The sequence below is a fragment of the Zingiber officinale genome, chromosome 6B (assembly GCF_018446385.1).
Source record: "Zingiber officinale cultivar Zhangliang chromosome 6B, Zo_v1.1, whole genome shotgun sequence".
In the NCBI taxonomy this organism is placed as follows: Eukaryota; Viridiplantae; Streptophyta; class Magnoliopsida; order Zingiberales; family Zingiberaceae; genus Zingiber; species Zingiber officinale.
Window position 1 is genome coordinate 92,265,120 of NC_055996.1, and position 19,836 is coordinate 92,284,955.

Consider the following 19,836-nt stretch of genomic DNA (forward strand, 5'->3'; position numbering starts at 1 on the left):
AATTTTAATCGAATGGGCGATAATGTCCAACTATTTTAAGCATTGTCATTTAAGAAATTGTTAACATAAAAGACAAACATGCATAAGATGCAACGCACTACCACTGATCCATAACAACCATTCTAGATTCTAGAATGAACACACGTCCAACGTTGATAATGAGAAGTAATGACCTCCACGCCAAAATTATAACCTAAGAGTTTAAGACTACTAGACTGGTACTACAACTTCCAAAGTTTCGAAGCAAACATAAAGAAACCTTGAAATAGCTTATTAGTCGACTTCCTCCATCTTGCTCTCGTCAGCGTCGCCTTCCTCAAGGGCAGGCATGTCGGTGTCCTCGACCTTGTCGTCCTCATCAATGCTGAGTCCCAACTTGAGCATGCGGTGGATCCGGTTGCCGAAGGTGTTGGGGTCGTCAAGGCTAAAACCAGAGGTGAGCAGGGCAGTCTCGTAGAGCAACAGGGTGAGGTCCTTGACAGACTTGTCGTTCTTGTCTGCGTCCGCCCTCTTCCGCAGCTCCTCCATGATCGGGTTCTCAGGGTTGATCTCCATCGTCTTCTTGCTCGACATGTAGCCTGACATGCTTGAATCCCTGAGCGCCTGTGCCTTCATGATCCTCTCCATGTTTGCAGTCCATCCGTACTCGCCAGTCACCAAACAACAGGGCGAATCGACCACTCGATCAGAGACCACCACCTTCTCCACCTTGTCACCCAACACCTCCTTGATAACCTTGCAGAGTCCCTCGAACTTCTCCTTTAGAGATTCCTGCTTCTTCTTCTCGTCCTCGCTCTCGTCGAGTTTCAGTCCCTCCTTTGTAGCAGAAACCAGCTTCTTACCCTCGAATTCCTTCAGCTGACCGACAGCATACTCATCGATCGCATCTATCATGAAGAGAACCTCGTAGCCCTTCTTTCTCAGCTTCTCAAGAAACGGAGAATTCTCCACAGCCTTTTTGCTCTCGCCAGTGATGTAGTAGATGTCATTCTGGCCCTCCTTCATTCTTGTAACATAATCCTTCAAGCTTGTCATCTCATCCCCGCTCTTGGTGGAGTGGAACCTCAATAGTTCGGCAATCTTCGACCTGTTTTGAGAATCTTCATGTATTCCAAGCTTGAGATTCTTTGAGAATGCCTCGTAGAACTTGTTGTAATCCTCCTTGTTTTCAGCGATCTCAAAGAAGAGCTCGATGCATTTTTTAACGAGATTCTTGCGGATAACCTTGAGGATTTTGTTCTGCTGCAACGTCTCTCTGGAAATGTTAAGGGGAAGGTCCTCGGAATCCACAATCCCCTTGATAAAGCTCAAGTACTCGGGAATCAGTTCCTCGCAGTTATCCATGATGAACACACGGCGAACGTAGAGTTTAATGTTGTTAAGCTTCTTCCTCGTGTCGAAGAGATCAAAAGGAGCCCTTTTTGGCACGAAAAGGACGGCCTTGAATTCGAGCTGGCCTTCCACAGAGAAGTGCTTCAGAGCCAAATGCTCTTCCCAATCATTGGTGAGACTCTTGTAGAAAGCAGCATACTCTTCCTTTGTGATCTCCTCAGGCTTCCTCATCCAGATAGGCTTCTGCTTGTTGACCAAAGACCATTCGTGGGAAACCTCCTTGATCTTCTTCTTTTTCTTTTCTTTCTCTTCCTTTTCCTCGTCAACTTCCTCCACTTTGCCTTCCTCGGTGTCTTTCTTGTCGTCTTCGTCCTCATCGTCCGAGATTTCCTTCTCTGTGGTCTTCTCGGTCCACAGGGAGATGGGATAGCTGATGAACTCAGAATGCTTCTTGACCAAATCTTTGAGTCGGCGCTCCTCAAGATACTCCAACTGCAATAACACATTGAAACATAGTAATAATGCACACAAGACATCAAACAAGAATATCAGTTGAAAACAAATAAGAAACAAATTTATAATGCAAAGAAGATCATATAAGAACAGCATAGTACAAAAATAGCAATAAATTGACTAAAATGCTAAACCAGTTACCAAGTTCAAGCGAAACAAATGTACACAGGAGAAGGTCAATGATGCAATAGCTAGCAAAGAACAAAAAATCGATGTCTATATCAATCTAGAAATCTTCCTAGTCACATGAGGTAAAAGCATACTACAAAACACATATCGTGTGCAGTTAAACTTCAACATTATCACTTGATTCCACACAATGAAAACACAAAGCAGGGATAATAAAGCAAGCTGATGCTAATGGTCAATTCTGGAAATAGGGAATTCGATTGCTAAAATTGATACAGCAAGTGAAACAAATGTAGACAATAGAAGATAAATGATCGAATAACCAGCAAAGAACAAAAATAGTTGATGTCAATCTACAGATCTTCTTAGTTACATAAAATAAAAGCATAATACCAAACATATTTCGTTGCAGCTAACTTCGTAATTATCACTTAATTTCAGACAATGGAAACGCTAGCCAAGGGCAAGAAAGCAAACTATTGATAAAGTGAATTATGGTCAAAGGGAAATATATGACTATAATTGATACTAAACCCACCAGCTCTCAAAGTTGTTCAGAAAAATAGTAGATAGAATTCAATGCATTACATATTATGAAAACTTGTGTGTACTTCTATATCTAATATGCAAGTCAAATTAGTGGGTGCAAACACCTACGATGTGAATTGTAAACCCCTAAAGCCTTGATATTTGTAAATCAAATTCTTGAGTTTCATGATTTCAAACAGAGTACTCCATTCGGACTATACAAAACTACTAATTACTCTTTTCCTATTTTACGTATACAATAATTAGTGTTTACCTGATCCTCTTTGAGAAAGAGAGTGATCTTTGTTCCCCTTCCGAGGTTCTCCCCTGAGGCATCCCGTGTAACAGTGAACGAACCTCCGGCCTGAGACTCCCAAACGTACTGTTCATCGTCGTTGTGCTTGGTCGTCACCACGACTCGCTCGGAAACGAGATACGCAGAATAGAACCCCACACCGAACTGGCCAATCATGCTGACGTCAGCCCCAGCAGCTAGCGCCTCCATGAATTCCTTGGTGCCAGATCGTGCAATGGTACCGAGATTGTTGACCAGATCGGACTTTGTCATGCCGATACCGCTGTCAATGATGGATAAAGTGTTTGTGGCCTTGTCGGGGATGATATGGATGAAGAGCTCCGGCTGTGCATCGAGCTTGCTCTTGTCGGTCAGGCTCTCAAACCGGATCTTGTCCAACGCCTGTACCAAAGCCATTTTAGAGTTTAAAAAAATCAAAAGAAGAAGAAGAAGAAGAAGTTTTCGTTCCAGTCGAGACAGCAGATAACGAGAACTCACATCGGAGGAGTTGCTGATGAGCTCCCGAAGGAAGATCTCCTTATTGGAGTAAAAAGTGTTGATGATGAGGCTGAGAAGCTGGTTGATCTCTGCCTGAAAGGCGAAGGTCTCCGTCTCGGCCGCCATGACTGAACCCTAGCGAAAAGAACGCTCTAGAACTAGAGCAGAACGAGATCAAATGACGCGACGGCGTTAGCCAGGGTGAGGATTAGGGTTCTGACCAGAGGTATAATATATAGAACAGGGGAGCTGCGCGAGGTTCTAGATTATTCCATAGATCCACGATAACAGGTCAAACAGACCCATGGGGAGTTGTAGGATCCGGATCCGGATCCGATAAGAGTTCTAGATCTTTCTTCGGCCCCATTCACGGCAACCTACCACGTGATTGGCTACCAATAGTTTGATCAGGTATCTATAATTTTGAAAAACACACAATAAATTATTTATAATATTTTAAAAATAAGCAAAATTCAATTTGATGTACGGCCAACTCGACCTCAACATCGGTTGAGATCAAATTAATGAGAATTTGAATCAGATATTTAAAATCTCAATATATTTATTTTTTATCAGCTGAATTGAACCAACCACGAAATAACCGAAATTCCATGTCTAATTAAGGTGGAATATCAGTTGAATTTGATTCTTTTCTCTCTCCTCCTTCGCAAACTTTTCTTAACGAGCCTCAATTGGGTGTTCCCTATTGCGAGGGCGTCACTTGATCCGACTCAAAATCATATCATCATCGGAAACGGTCCAAATCAATCATCCGCTCGTAATCAGACTTATTAATCCTAATTATTTTAATATAATTTAAAATTTATAATATGATATAATATAAATTATAAAAGATAATAATTTTTTATAATTTAAATAATAAGATCTGTATTATATTTTAATATAATCCTATTTAAAATTTAATATGTCAAATATATCCTTAATTTATTTACTATAACAATCGATAGTTGTATCGGTAATCATCATTGTCCACCAATAATTTTCGCCTGTCAACCGCCATCGATCATTGCCACCCACCGTTGTTAATTGTGGGCCACTTACGGTGTTGTCGCTCATCGTTGCTAGAGACCATTGACAATGATAGATAAAGATGGTAGGATATTTTTATTATTTTATAATAATATAAATTATATTTTTTATAAAAAAATAATTATCATCAAATATAAAATATAATAATATAATATTAATTATATTATATTATATTATAAATTTAATTATATTACAAATTTAAACTGATGACACCTAACCAAACTCAGCCTAAACCGTATCCTCCATCCTATTTCTAACATTGCGCGTCCATCTTCGGGAATATTCCTTTTCGTCCGCCGTCCGATGAGACGCTGACTTTAGCTTCCAGAACACACGGGCGTCGCTTATAATACGCGGTAAGGTCACCCCGCACCAAAATGAAACAAAAGCCCTAAACGCCTCGACGTTTTCCCCTTCCGCAAGAAACAGAGACCCAGACGAGTAAATTTACGCCATCCACCGGGAGTCATCGCATTCTCCGTAGGTTCTCGCGTACATCGATTTCTACCGCAAGCTCCCAACTCTGCAGAGGTCGATCGTGTGGTTCGCGTCGGCGCCGCTGTCGGAGGTAAAATCGCCACGCCATAGTTTGAGGTTTCTGCGATCCAGTTGCCAATCGATGTTGCTTTGAACGATTTTTTTTTTTTTTGTATACTTGATTGAATTATAGCAGTTTTCTTACCTTTTGGTTTCGATATTTTTTTATCGAATTGTTGTGGTTGAGTGCTTTTATTTATTTTGATTTACCTGACTCTTGGTTGAGTTTAGTATTTTTCATCCTTGTTTTCACCTTTCTAGGCGATTGGAGACGAGGCGAACTTGTGGAAGCAAAGTTGAAATCAAACAAGTTTGCCTTGGAATAACCTCACTTGAATAGATAGATTTTGATGGATATGTTGGCTGCTTAGTAGAATTAGCGATTTAGAATAGGATCTTTGTTCTTAGCCCCAGTCTAGTTAAGACCTTTGTTCATAATGGCAAAAATCAATCTCCTTTTGTTGTTTTAGTTTGCTCTGTGGTTTCTTTGTGGCAGAGAGTAGTTCTGCATCTTCAGTTTACTCTCGTGCAAAATAAAGGGTCGATGTAGAATTGGATCACCTGTAATATAGTGTTGCATAGAATTCAAAAAGGCAAGATATATAGTTGGGAGAAACATCTTGAAGAGGAGGATAATTGTTTTTACATTGGGACTTGGTTCTCTTCATGCATCCTTAAGTTTAATGTCTGAAATTGATTCTTTTACATTTATACACATATAATAACCATAGGAACATGACTAAATATGTTTGCTATGTTTTTCTTTTTACTTCTTTCACATAAGTGAAATGTCATTTCTATCCATTCACAAGTTCATCTGGAATCAGAGAATTGAGTATGGATTGAAGTATATATATAGAACATAACAAAGCACTGGCTTTCTGAAGTTGTAATAAGTTCGCAACTTTTTTCTGTAGATCATATTTATAATGATTATCAATAATATATAAATGCTTGGAAACATTTAATGACAACTCTTCCCTTAGTTATCTTCCTTTCAACAATTTGATTTCATAATCCAGTCCATAATAATCTACTATTTTCTTTTCCCTCTTCCTTAGTAGTGGCTTTGTTGGTTTATAGCATAATGATAATAAAAGAATGTCTAGTTCTTAGCGCCAACATTAATTTTGCTTTCTAACTATCTTTTCATTTTTGCAGATTGACAAGAAATAACTTATCATTGTCTGTCTATTTGCATCCACTTATATCTGTTCTAATCCAAATGGAGAAACTGAATAATTGCAATGTTCTAGTTGTTTGGAGAGGCATGGAGTTGAGTGTGGATGTTAACTCAAACTCTAATGTGAAGGAGTTTGGTCAGAAGCTTCAGGAATTGACTCATGTCAAACCTGACACCATGAGATTTTTTGTTCCACAAACTAATAACAAGGGATCAAGGATGCTTAGTCCATTTTCTGATGCTCATTCCATGTTAAGCTTGCAAGAAGGTGCTATTCTTCAGGTAAGATATACATTCTTAATGCAACATAAATTGAAGCTGTTACCTAAGGAAATATGTTTGCAAGAAATTTGCTACCAAACTGAAGCTAATAATCTACTTTCTATTTCTTCATCTTCTGTGGTTTATATATATATATATATATATAGAGAGAGAGAGAGAGAGAGAGAGGATAGTAGTTATCATTCTCAGAGAAAAAATAAGCTTGTGCTCGACTTGTCTTTCTTTCGTATGTTCTTTGTTGGAAAATTCTCTACCATTCCCATTTGTTGGATTTTATGGACCTGTATCTTCTTGTAACATTCCCTTGCAATAAGTTCAAGAAGTAAATGAATAATTTGTTAAACTATATTTATATGTTTAGGGATGATTACAATTTGACATAAAAATGATTTCATTTACTATTTCAACATGCTTTGAAAAATATTAGGTGCATATTCATGTTGGTCAATTTAACACTAAAGTATGATTGTGAAAGATTAGATAATATCTAATCTACTGATATGCAGACAGCAAAGTTGTCCTCTGGTCTTTAGGTTAAATGCTTATTGTTTCTGGACCAAGTCTCTGTTTTCCTCGCTGAACAAATACCTCATAAGCATGTTGTTCTTTTTTATGGTGCATGATATTTAATTTGTTTGTCTTTGGAGCTATCACATGTTTAATTTGATTTCTTATTTATTATTATTATTATTCAGGGAAAACCAATCCGGATGATGGGTGTTTTAAAAGATGAGATTGATGATGTTTCTCAAAATAGTAAAAATGACCTAAGGATAGTTGGGTTCGATGAAGAAGAAAAGCGATTGAAACAAAGAGCAACTTATAGGCCTCAATCTTCTCTAAAACTTCCTCAGGGAAGCTACATTTTCTGTGAATTTCGGACACTCCAAATTCCAGGAATACAGGTATTCTTTTAAGAAAAGCTATCTGGTGCACTTATTGTCTCCCTGCAAACATGTAAAACCTGAAAAATTATGGACTACTTTCTTCTCTTTCTCACGTCCGATCAATTTTCTCTGTGGTAGTTAACTCCACCACCTTCTGAGGCATTGAAAAGAATGCACATGCTTGCCTGTGATCGTGGGATTATTGCCATCATGAATAAGGTAATGACTCATTTCTCTGAAAATGATGGTTTTCTTTAACGGCTTATAGTCATCTTATAAGATGCTTTTTGTTATTCTGTCAGCATCGATGGCGGGTCGGTATTATGACTGAAATGGCACCAGAAGGATATGTAGGAATAAGTCCAGAATGCATTCTAGGTTTTAACAAGGTAAGCATGCTTCTGCGTGGTGTAATTGTTTTACTAAATTCTTAAGCAAATCCAGGATGGTTACCCTTTTTTTTTTTTTTAACTTTCTCGTTGTGCAGAATCACGGGGAAGAAATATCCCTTAGACTACGTACAGATGATCTCAAAGGATTTAGGAAATATGAAAGCATAAAAAAAACACTGCTACATGAACTTGTATGTTCTTTTCTGTATCTTGAGTCCTTTGTTTGTGATCCTGTCATATTCATGTAACCCTGTTGGTGAGGTTTCTTATGGTTTTTCTTTCAAAATTCATTTCAGGCCCACATGGTGTACTCAGAACATGATTCCAAATTCTTTGCTCTAAACAAGCAGGTACATCATAAACCACATGAAAATTAAGTCATTTGTTGATGTTTATTTGCTAATGATTTTGTTTGACCATAGTTGAATGAAGAAGCTGCTAATCTAGATTGGACAAAATCAACCAGCCACACATTGAGTGGTAGAATATACACTGACAACTATGAAGAAGATGCTTATATCAATGCAAGTAGAGAGAGTATTGGCCAAAAACTTGGAGGAGCAATGAATTCATTTGCGTCTGTTCGTGCATCGTCTGTTGCAGCAGCCTACAACCGTCTTGTAAATGTTTCAGCCAAGGAGCCCCTTCTTGATGACAATAAGTTTGTGGGAAATCAAGTTAGTTTTGATTCTGAACCTGACCCAGATGATATGGTGACTTCGTTTGGAAATGCTTCCATTCTTGAAATGGTGAAAAACACCAAGGCATCATCTTCTAAGTCATACACAGCTGTGCATGATGAGCCTGATCACGATGATTCCTTAAATAATGAGAATGTGCTTGAGCCTGATCCAGATGATGCTCCCACTATCAGCGTTCTGACTAATGAGAGCAAAACTGTTCCTGTAGATATTGCAGCAACAGAGAATGAACATAATCCTGATAACAACCTATCTGTTGATGCTGTTAAAACTATCATGAGGCATGATACTGGTATCGTGTCAAGCAAGTTAGATACACAGCAGCAAAGAAATTTGGAACTTGGTCCTGACGAGTTGACGAGTAGCAGAATAATCCTGGATGTACAAATGGAAGAATTAAATCTCACAAAACTCCATGGAGAGCCTGATCCGGATGAATCCACCAAAGACATGCTTTCAGAAGCCCAGGAGAGGTTCCAACAAAGTTCTGAAACTTCACCAGTTGCAGATGACTCGATGAAAGTTGATGATGCCTATGGTTTCGACAGTCAAGAGGTACAGAGAATTGAAGAACCTGCTGCTATTTTTTGTTCACGCCTCCAGAAGGTCATTGATATTCTAAAATCAGAGGCAGCGCCTTCACAAGCTGCCACAGCTCTTCAGACACTTTTCAAGATCATCAGGTATTGCTTCTTCAAAATCTTCATATTTTTCTACATCAACTTCGAACTTTTACCTCCAGTTGGATTGATTTGTTTGTCCTTACTGCTCATAGGAATGTGATAGAACACCCAGGGGAGATCAAATTTAGAAGACTAAGAAAGGTATTCTAAAATAAAGTCCCGCTTCAATTTTCATAGTGTATCCATTGTTTCTTACTATTTGTCTTCTGATCCTTTAGGCCAATCCTCAGTTCCAAAGGAATGTGGCAAATTATAAAGGTCGGCACTTTCTTTGATTTTTAATCTCTTACATCCATTTTTTTTTCTTATTAACCTTATCTTAGACTATATTATATGCTAAAACAGCTGCAATGGAGATTCTCGCATTGGTAGGTTTCTGCGAAGATGTGATTTCTGATGAAATTGGGATGGTGGAAACGTTTTTGGTGTTGAAAAGAAATGATCCCGGTTTATTGTGGCTTGCAAAATCTTCTCTGGAGCTGTCTATAGCTTAGTGCAGGTATCAACATCATATCTGTCATCAGTGTACATTATACATCCATGTATGTTGTAGCTCCTGCTTTATTTTTAGCGACAACTTTCATATATCTTTTAAAAAGTAAATTCTGAAGAGTATGGATTTGTAATAAAGTTGATACCTTTTGTCTCAATCGTAGTATATCTTGTGCTTCTCGTTGCATGCTGATTTGCGTACTTTTATTATATTTTTTATTAGAATTTAACATGATCAATTTGAGGTATTCTAAATTGTAATTGTATATAAATTTATAATTCTGACCCTTTAGACCTGCAAATTAATTGTGAGATTAGCAAAAGAAAAGTGACCTGCAAATTTTTTTAGTTAAGTCATTCGATTCCGATGATGAATAAAAGTTTCTTTTAATAAAAGTCAGATAGAATGTTTACGAAAACAAAAAATTGTAGCTCCCACCAAAAATAAATAAAAAAATACATGTCTCCAATAAAAACTAACTAATTCCGAACAAAGTCAATAAGACCTGATTATAAACAAAATTTAAGAACTTTTAACTAAAAACCATATTTTCCTTTTGACCGACGTCCAATTTGCAGCGCCGCCAGCCTTCCCCACGCCGCACCTCCGCCTCTCTGCAACCTTCAATCATCCGTGCCTTCTTCTTCTCCTCCTTCCTCCCCTCGCCCCCTCCCTGCTCCGTCTCCCGGTCGCCCCGCCGCCTCACGTACTCGCTCAGCCACTTCGCCTCAACATACTCCTTCCGCCGCCACGGCGGAAGCGGCATTCCGGCGCTCTTCATCGACTCCCTCATCGCTTCGCACATCACGCCCACCACGCGCCCCACGGTCACCTCCGTCCCGGCGAATGCCGACGGGATCCGCCGTAGGAAAGCGGCGTAGGCGGCCGTCGGCCGTGGGATCGCGAACTCGGAGGTGAAGTCTATCTCCAAGATGTAGCGCCGGCGGCCGCCGAGGTGGATCACGTCGATGAAGTCGTGGCGGCCGGCGACGGTGACGACTCCGTCGGTGGATCGTTCCCACGCGGAGGAGCAGAGCCCTGCCAATTACGACGCCGATTTAGATCTAGATTTCTTTAAACTCGGTGAAAATATTGACTCAATGTGAAACGATCGATTCCAACTAAAGACTACAACGGAGAAAAAAAAAACGAACACTTACCGGCATCGAATCCTCGGTCTCGGAGCCAGCCCACGACTCGCATCTTCAACTCGTCGCCTCTCTGCTCGAATCCCACCGCTTCCACGGCCCGCTCCGCCTCCGCTCTGATTCGACACGCCACCGAGTCGGCCTCCGATTCCTCCAGTGCCGCTTCCAGCGCGCTCCAATCCGTGTCCTTATCTTCCTCCTCCTCTTCCTCCATCTCTTCCTCATCCTCCTCCCCGAAGTAGAACGAGTCGACCAGGTCCGCCAAACCGTACGGGCCAAAGGACAGTTGCTCCGGGCTACGCCGTGCCGTCGCCGTCACCGACGCCGCCGCCAAGTTAATCATCATCGCGCCAATCTCCTCTTCACTCTCTCTCTCTCTCTCTCTCTCTCTCTCTCTTCTCTCTCTCTGTATTTTCAAATATCTACAAAATATATAAATAATATAATATTTGATAGCGAGAATACTTACTTACAATAAAAAGTTGTGAGAGCGAGGCCACTCGTTGACGCCTTTATAATCATGGGTATGCACGTCGTCGATGGCTCGCTACCACTCGTGTGGTAATCAAAACCAGTCTAGGATCAATGTATCGCATTGTGAGTGACCAGATTCAATGTATCATTCATTGTATGTATGTGGCCGTAATATTGGAGTTGGAGTGTTCGAGGAATGAATAACGTAATTTTATGGGTGAATTAAACGTGTAAAATAAATGTAATTATTTTAGAGTAATAAAAATATTTTTAAACATCTTTGAAATTATTTTTCACTAGTATAAATAATGTATTATATTAACCTTATTTTATGTAAAAGTATAAATATATATATATTGATAGAGTGAATAGGGAAGAACTCTTTAGTGGGGCCAAGGTCAATAGCTCAGTACAAGTGTCTGGTTAAAAGCCGAGGCCCCACTCCTCATTCTGTCCCAATCGGTTATCGTTGATCATACAAGCTCTCTACAGACCCCATTCCTTGACTCTATCAAACCCGCACGGGACTCTGTTTCCCATTCTCTCCCGATCGAGTATCCTCGATCGAACAGGCTCTCTACGGACCTTACTCTCCAACTCTGCCAGACTCACACGGAGCTCCACTTTATGTTCCCTCTAATCGGACATGCTCTATATGGGTCCCACTCCCCGGCTCTGCCAGACTCGCACCGGGCTCTGCTCCCCGTTCTCTCCCGATTAGCTACCATCAATCGGGCATGCTCACTACGAGCCCCACTCCCCTGCTCTGTCGGACCTATACAGGGCTCTACTCCTCGTTCTCTCTCGATTGGCTACCGCCAGTCGAATAGGCTCACTACATGCTCTAGTCCCTAGCTCTGCAGGACTCGCACGGGGATCCACTCCCCGTTCTCTCCTGATTGACTACCGTCGATCAGACAAGCTCTCTACATGTCCCACTCTCTGGCTTTGCTAAATCCGCACAGGGATCTGCTCCCCATTCACTCCCGATTAGCTATCGCCAATCGGACAGGGGATCAAAGGGCTAACATTATAGTTTGTTGGATTGCTTGTAGAGCTCCACTCCCTCTTGGGATATTGTCACAAACCATTTAGGCCTCATAAGAAAGTAGACCCTCTACGCAGGGCTCATCCCCCAACTAGAAGCCCAATGGGCCTCCCAACCCAGGAGCTCATTTCGCCATTAATACAGCACATGGATTTTGTCAAAAGGTCATAAAATCGTATTTGTGTACAGATACACAATATGCCCTCCTCATACCCACAATGTGACTACTAGATACAGTGTAAGCATGGTGATTGGATAGGATGTCTAACAATAAGATGATGTCTCATTAATTACGGAGATTGTGAGAGGTATTATAGAAGATGGGTCCTTCTCCATTGATATAGGTGTTGGTTGCTACTCGGAAAACCTAGAGGTTCCACTGTACAAAAATTTTGTACAAAGGTCTGAACCTTTTCCTAGCTACCATGTGTTCTTTTAAATTAAATTTTGGATCGCCTGCGGAACTTAACACGTTTGATCCAAAACTTAATCTATTTGTTCTTTTAGGTTTTGACTTGGATCTCCTGCGGAACTTAACATGTTCGACCCAAGTCACCTTAAGTTATTAATTCCATTAAATATTAATTTCCATAATTGGTTCCCAGTACTGACGTGGCGAGGCACATGACCTTCTTAGATATGGGAGCAACCACCACCGACTAGACAAAACCTTTTATAGAAAGTTAATATTTAATTTCCTAAAATAACTTTAGGTTAACCGAAAGGAACAATCAAATCACAAGGAAAAGAAAAAATAAAAGAACACAACATCGAAAAATATATTCGAAATCCTAGAATGGTAAGCCTCTTGTATTTGGTATTATTTCCAAAAATAACTAGTATGATGCGGAAAGAAAAATTACTAGTTATACCTTTTAGAAAGACCTCTTGATCTTCTACCGTATTCCTCTTCTAACCTCGGACGTTGTGTGGGCAACGATCTTCCGAGATGAGAAACCACCAAACACCTTCTTCTCCTCCTAGCTAGGTTTAGCCAAAATAAGAAAGCTTCACCAAGGAAGAAGAAATACACCAACCAAGCTCCAAGGGATGCAAGCTTTCTCTTCTTCTTCAAGTAATATCCGGCCACCACAATAGCTCCAAGCAAGAGGGATGTTTCGGCCACCACAAAGAGGAAGAGAGGGAGAGGATGTTGGCCGGCCACACCAAGGAATAAGAGAGGGAGGAAAAATAATAGAGGTTGTACCCTTGAAGGTAGACCTGACCACGGTTCAGAACCGACGGTTCGACGGTTCGGAACCGCCGGTTCGACGGTTCCAGGCAGGTCGACCCTTAACCTTAACCGCCCAAGACGATTACGGTTCACGGTTCAGAACCGCCGGTTCACGGTTCGGTTTACGGTTCATCACGGTTCAAGATTAATATGTTAAAAAAAATTAAAAATTAAAAATTAAACATTAAACATTAAACATTAAAAATTAGAAATTAGAAATTAAAATTTATTAAAAAAAGGGCTTGCACTTATTTAAGTTGCCTACGTATCCCTTTAGGGGAATCAAAGCCCACGTAGTTCTTTTACATTTTTATCCTTTTACATTTTCATTCACTTCCATTTCCTGTTCCTGTCGTATTTGTTCCTTCAGTATCAAAATCTTCAACTTCATCATCTGAAAGTTGCATTCCTTGGATTCTTTTCTCCGCTCTGGTCCAATCGTCCAGTAATGCTTGGGCTTCCAATGAGTCGGGAGACAAAGTTTATCGTTGTTCATCTAATATGTTGTCATCGACATTGAACATTGGCTCCACAGCAATAGTTGACACTAGACAAGCTAAATTTCTTTTGTGATCACGAAGAGAACGTGAAAGCTTTAAGCCTTCTGTGATCATCACATTAGGATATCAAAATTTTTACTATCTGTTTAATTAAAATAAAATAAAAAAAATCATAAAATAATTCTCAAGTTAAATTTGAGGATCCTCGTGGACATTTTGTCCGTTTTTTAAATAAAAGTTATGTTTTTGTAAGTTTTAAATTACTACTAATAGTTTATTGTATTTTAGAAATAGTAGTTTATATTCCATATTTTGCATAATATTTATTATAAATATCATATAAATAAATTCTAACATTATATATAATATTAGCTGGATCAGGGGAAGAAGAATCTTTAATTGGAATTAAAGCATCATAATATAAAGTTAACATTTCTTGTAAAACTTCTAATTTAAATCTAGGATCTAAAGCAAATGCAATTAAATAAATTTCAGGAATTAAATAAAAATATTTTTCTCATTTAGTTTTCATAGCTAAGATGTAAGGAGATAAAGATTCATTATTAATATGTTCATTTAAAACTAATACTATATTAGAAAATTTTTCTAAAACTAATTGAGCAGTGGGATAATAAACACCGGAAAGTTGTTCGATTGCATCATTAAATACTTTTAAAATTTCACAAATACGACTACAAATATTCCATTGTTGTGAAAATAAATATATATTAGTATTAGTGTTTTGTGCAAAAAATGAACATAATAATTCTTTAATTTGAAATGAATCTTGTAATAATTGGTATATTGAATTTCAACGTGTTGGTACATCACGTGGAAATTTTTTAGGTCTCATTCCATTAATTTTACAAAACCTACCCCATTGTTTCATTATAGATGGATGAGACCATAAATAAGAAATTGCAATTCTAATTGGTTTAATATAACTTTCTAAAATTTTTAAACCATCTTGAACACATAAATTTAAAACATGACATACACAACGAATATGAAAAAATAAACCTCCAATAATAGGTTGACAAACAAATTTTAGATCATCTATACAAGCGGTATTAGAACTAGCATTATCTAATGATATTGAAAATATTTTATGAGTTAAACCATATTCTTCTAAAATTAAACATAATAATTGTGCGATATTATGAGCATTATGTGATTCATCAAAAACTCTATAAGCTAATAATCTTTTTTGGAGGTTCCAAGAGTTATTGATCCAATGGCAAGTCACACCCATATACGAATGTGTTTGCCAATGATCACTCCAAATATCGGAACATAAAGAAACTTTATTATCTAATTTACTAAATTCATCAATTAAATTCTTTTTTCCTTGTTTTACTAATTTTTTAATTGTACGAGTAAGTGTAGTCCTAGGAACACGTTTAGCACATGGATTAAGAGATTCTTTACAAAAATCTTCAAATGTGCATTTAGATCCAAAATTAAAAGAAAGATGTTCTACGAAAACAAATTTAGCTAATGATTCTCTTAATTTATTATCCGAATATAAAAATAAACCGGAATCGGTACTACCGCTAGTTGAAGAAAATCTTGATAATTGTGTTTGAGAACGGTCGAGTCTATATTCCGTCGGGTGCTTCGTTTCTACATGTCGTTTCAACGACCCATAGCCGCCGCCGGCTTGGAATTTGTAGGAAGCATTGCAGTGCTTACATTTTGCACGCATTTCTCCCGACGGAAGAGTGACCTTCTCAAAATGTTTAGTAAAAATAAAAGACTTTAGAGGAGGAAGTTCCCGAACCTTAGAAGTAATTGCATCGGTACTTGTGTGTCGGGTGTCGGATTCGGAAGATGCTCGATCTCATCATCGGTGGATTGAATGTTGGGGTCCTCCTCCCGCGGATTCATTATTTGCTTTCCCTTCCGAGCTCGAGATGATGCACCTCCGCGGCCTCCTTCCATTGTAATTGAAAATTGAAAATGAAAGCGTGTAGAGATTAGAGAATACGAAAATGAGATTAAGAGTAGAGAAGATGTGTGTGAAAAATGATGAAATAAGCTCTCTATTTATAGAGTTTTGATAGTAACGGACACTAAATCATAGCCATTGATCAAAAAACGGTCAAATGATCCTAACCGTTGAAAAAAAATACCTAAAAAACCCTCCCAACGGCTATGAACCGCCGGTTAACCGGCGGTTCAAGCCATTTAAAAAAAAAAAAAAAATTGCGGCTGAACCGCCGATTCAACCCGCCGATTTTTACACCCAATGAACCGGAACCGGCCCGGCAAGTTGCCGGGCCGGTTCCGGTTCGACCCGGCGAACCGGGTCAACGGGCAACCGGCCCGTTGACCCGGTTACGGGCCCGGGCCGGGTCCGGGCCAGACTCGGCCCGGGGTCGGGTCTACTTGAAGGCACCCCAACCCCCTCTTTTATATTCCTTAGCCTTGGTAAATTAGGAAATTTAATTACAATAAAATTTCATTAATTTTCCTTGACATGAATTAATTGAGAAAAATAAAATAAAATTTCCCAATCAACCTTGTGATGGCCGACCATAATCAAAAGAGTAAATTAGGAGAGTTTCAATCAACAAATTAAAACTTCCTAATTTGTTTCCGGAAATTTTAAAAAATAAAATTTCTCTTCAAAAATCCCTTCATGATTGATAAAAAGAAATTTCTATAATTTTAATTTTTTAACATGTGAATAATTTTCAAAGAGAAAATAAAATATCTTTCCAATCTACAAATAAGGAAAGAGATCTAATCTCTTTCTTTAATATTTTGTAGACCATTTTTATAAGAGATATTTTAATTTTAATTCTCTTTAATAAATTATATCTTCCACATAATAAAAATAAAAATTAAAATTCTTTTTAATTTAATTATGGTCGGCCCCTCTAGCTTGGGTTCAAGCTAGGGCCGGCCACCCTAAACCATGCTTAGGCCGGCCCTAGCTTGATTCCAAGCTAGCTTGGCCGACCCCCTTTAGGTGGGTATAGGTGGGTATAGTACTCTATAAGAGGCTACGATAGGGACCGAGAGGAGGAATTGGTTTTGGTCTCCCGATAAAATTAAGCATCCCGTGTTCGCCCCGAACACACAACTTAATTTTATCAATAATAATTCATTCCACTAGAGAACTATTATTGAACTACCGCACCAATCCCAAATTATATTTTTGGGCTCCTTCTTATTATGAGTGTGTTAGTCTCCCTGTGTTTAAGATATCGAATGTCCACTAATTAAGTGAGTTACTAACAACTCATTTAATTAATATCTTAGTCCAAGAGTAGTACCACTCAACCTTATCGTCATGTCGGACTAAGTCCACCTGCAGGGTTTAACATGACAATCCTTATGAGCTCCTCTTGGGGACATTATCAACCTAGTATCTCTAGGACACAGTTTCCTTCTATAATCAACAACACACACTATAAGTGATATCATTTCCCAACTTATCGAGCTTATTGATTCATCGAACTAAATCTCACCCATTGATAAATTAAAGAAATAAATATCAAATATATGTGCTTGTTATTATATTAGGATTAAGAGCACACACTTCCATAATAACTGAGATCTTTGTTCCTTTATAAAGTCAGTATAAAAGAAACGACCTCAAATGGTCCTACTCAATACACTCTGAGTGTACTAGTGTAATTATATAGTCAAGATAAACTAATACCTAATTACACTACGACCTTCTAATGGTTTATTCCTTTCCATTTTGGTCGTGAGCTACTGTTTATAATTTATAAGGTACTGATAACATTATCTTCTGCATGTGACACCACATACTATGTTATCTACAATATAAATTAATTGAACAACTACAAACAAATGTAGATAATTTGACCAAATGTGATTCTTTATTCAAAACAAATGTTTATAAAAGCTTAGGCTTTTAGTATACACTCCAACAATCTCCCACTTATACTAATGACTAAGCTGCCATTTCTTCTACCATACATCTGATTCTCATTCCCTCCACATGCCGATTAAAAGCTTTCACCGGAAGGGCCTTAGTGAAAGGATCTGCCAGGTTATCCGTTGATGCAATCTTGGCGATGACAACTTCTCCTCGCTTCACGATATCTCGTATCAGGTGGTACTTGCGCTCTATATGTTTACTTGCCCTATGAGCTCGTGGTTCCTTCGAGTTTGCAACTGCACCGCTATTATCACTGATCCTGTCCGAATGCTGAATCAACGGACGCTGGGCACGTGGCGCTCCCGGCTGCTGACGTGGATCTTCGACTGGTTGCACGAACCTCCGGCGAACCTGCACAGAAGTCGGGCCGGGAAGGGGTTCCCAGCGGCGACCCTCCGACGCTCAAGTCAAGCAAGCAAACAGTGAAGAAAGTGGCTACAGAGGTGTTGAACGCGTACCTCCGGCGAAGTATGCGACTCTTTATATAGAGCGGTGAAAGAGCTCCTGCACGTCCACCGAGGTGCATACGTGTCCGCAACTCATACCTTGGTATGTGTCTGTCAGAAAGCTTACCTGACGTCATACTGCTACAGTCCGAGTGTGTCCTTGATGGGACAATAGAACACCTCGTTGTCAGACTTGGAGCATGGCCTAGCCATAGGACTTGATGGCTGTCAGAAGGTGTTCTTGTCCATCTCTACCCACCACAGGTCGGGACGTCCGTCCGTCCGTCCGGCTGGACGGGGAGTTCACGCGCCGGCCGGACGGACCTCATCTCACGCCCTGGCCGGACGGAACTCCCCTCCCGTCCGGACTGCCATTTACTTCGATATGTTGGGGAGAATTTCGGTAGGGTGCCATGTAAGGACTGTTAACAGTATATCACCTTCTCTTAAGCCTTCCGCTCGGCTCCTTGCTACTGTTTCACTGAGCGTCAGAACTCCGACTCCCGCCGAGGCACCTTTTACCGTCAGATATTCCTCTGTCGGCCGGCCGGGAGGTCCCGGTCGGCCCATCTTTCTCCGGTCGCCCAACTGGCCCTTTGACTTCGGCGGGGCGTTGACCCTCAAAATAGGGGTCCCCTGTTCTAACCACCGGATCACTTGCCTCCCCCTCGAGTCTAGTCGAAGGAGGCGAAGTCCGACTGACTGGACTGCCGATCTGACTGAGTAACGACCGCTATCTTAATCCGCTCAGCCAGACTTAGGGATGCTCATCCGTTCGGCGGTATCTTGTCCATGCCTTGTATTCTCTTGGAACCCATGCCCGCTTCTCTCCCTTGCTGCCCATCACGTGTGCTGCGCACGATAAGGGGCGCTCATTAAATGTGACCAGTATTCTGCTGACATGTGGCGATCGTACGTTTGTCAGCGTACGGCGGTGGCGTCACTTCCGATGGGACAGTCGCCGTTTGAAATAAACGGCTGGATGATGGCCTCGTTTTTCATGACCTGGATCGGACGGTGGAGGTTGCTCCCGGGCTGCGATATAAGACCCGCGACTCATTTTCCGCCGCACTGTTGCTTCATCCTGCTTCGTCTTCGCGCTGCTGTTGCTTCTGCTCCGGCGATCGTTATTCCTCGCCTGTTTGGTGCGCTCGCCCTCTTCCTCCTTTCCTTGATCTTTCTCGTACCCGTAAGCCTTCCTTTTCAGCTCCCCTTCTCCTGCATTGCTTTCTTTTTCATTCGCGCGGTCTTTTCTTTTAGTTTTTCTGTCGATATCTCTTCTGTTTCGATCATGGCGAGTACTTCTACGCCCACAGTCGGAGCTCCTAGTCTTTGGTATACGACTATGGAGAGCCGATTCGATGAAGAAGACGCCTTGCGTCTCATTTGGACGTATGAAATTCCGGCCGACCACGAGATAGTTGTAGCCACTCCTTCCGATCAGCCCAATGATCCGCCGCCCGGCACCATTTGCTTCTTCCGTGATCAATTTTTGGCCGGGCTGCGCTTTCCTCCACATCCGTTCATCATCAAAATATGCAACCACTTTCGCCTCCCGCTCGGCCAA

The 19,836-nt window shown here is 40.2% G+C and overlaps 3 protein-coding genes across 4 annotated transcripts; 1 reads left to right on the forward strand and 2 right to left on the reverse strand.

The window, feature by feature from the left end:
* Positions 1-104: 104 nt before the first annotated feature.
* Positions 105-3,511, reverse strand: LOC121993181 (heat shock protein 81-1-like). Its single transcript, XM_042547871.1, has 3 exons — positions 3,296-3,511; positions 2,777-3,199; positions 105-1,824 (listed from the first exon to the last, which is right to left on the reverse strand). The coding sequence occupies exons 1-3, from the start codon at positions 3,419-3,421 to the stop codon at positions 274-276; spliced, it is 2,100 nt and encodes a 699-aa protein (XP_042403805.1). The 5' UTR covers positions 3,422-3,511; the 3' UTR covers positions 105-273.
* Positions 3,512-4,722: 1,211 nt separating this feature from the next.
* LOC121993186 lies at positions 4,723-9,660 on the forward strand. 2 transcript variants are annotated; one of them, XM_042547877.1, is made up of 12 exons: positions 4,729-4,913; positions 5,144-5,192; positions 6,044-6,347; positions 7,043-7,252; positions 7,373-7,453; positions 7,537-7,623; positions 7,722-7,817; positions 7,923-7,976; positions 8,049-9,010; positions 9,103-9,151; positions 9,229-9,268; positions 9,356-9,660. In XM_042547877.1, the coding sequence occupies exons 3-12, from the start codon at positions 6,108-6,110 to the stop codon at positions 9,502-9,504; spliced, it is 1,968 nt and encodes a 655-aa protein (XP_042403811.1). In that variant the 5' UTR covers positions 4,729-4,913; positions 5,144-5,192; positions 6,044-6,107; the 3' UTR covers positions 9,505-9,660. The 2 variants fall into 2 exon arrangements, with proteins under 2 accessions (XP_042403810.1, XP_042403811.1); XM_042547876.1 differs by lacking the exon at positions 5,144-5,192 and having other exon boundaries at positions 4,723-4,913.
* A 280-nt stretch (positions 9,661-9,940) lies between these two features.
* Positions 9,941-11,110, reverse strand: LOC121990420. Its single transcript, XM_042544554.1, has 2 exons — positions 10,664-11,110; positions 9,941-10,541 (listed from the first exon to the last, which is right to left on the reverse strand). The coding sequence occupies exons 1-2, from the start codon at positions 10,995-10,997 to the stop codon at positions 10,036-10,038; spliced, it is 840 nt and encodes a 279-aa protein (XP_042400488.1). The 5' UTR covers positions 10,998-11,110; the 3' UTR covers positions 9,941-10,035.
* Between the last annotated feature and the right edge of the window lie 8,726 nt (positions 11,111-19,836).

Excerpts from the sequence above, each read along its gene's own strand:
- LOC121993186 (XM_042547876.1), top strand. The coding sequence starts at position 6,108 with ATGGAGAAACTGAATAATTGCAATGTTCTAGTTGTTTGGAGAGGCATG. Across the intron at positions 7,454-7,536 it reads TTATTGCCATCATGAATAAG|CATCGATGGCGGGTCGGTAT; the intron begins GTAATGACTCAT and ends TTATTCTGTCAG. Across the intron at positions 7,977-8,048 it reads TCTTTGCTCTAAACAAGCAG|TTGAATGAAGAAGCTGCTAA; the intron begins GTACATCATAAA and ends GTTTGACCATAG.
- LOC121990420 (XM_042544554.1), bottom strand. The coding sequence starts at position 10,997 with ATGATGATTAACTTGGCGGCGGCGTCGGTGACGGCGACGGCACGGCGT. Across the intron at positions 10,542-10,663 it reads AGACCGAGGATTCGATGCCG|GGCTCTGCTCCTCCGCGTGG; the intron begins GTAAGTGTTCGT and ends CGTAATTGGCAG.
- LOC121993181 (XM_042547871.1), bottom strand. The coding sequence starts at position 3,421 with ATGGCGGCCGAGACGGAGACCTTCGCCTTTCAGGCAGAGATCAACCAG. Across the intron at positions 3,200-3,295 it reads TCATCAGCAACTCCTCCGAT|GCGTTGGACAAGATCCGGTT; the intron begins GTGAGTTCTCGT and ends GCTTTGGTACAG. Across the intron at positions 1,825-2,776 it reads TCTTTCTCAAAGAGGATCAG|TTGGAGTATCTTGAGGAGCG; the intron begins GTAAACACTAAT and ends GTGTTATTGCAG.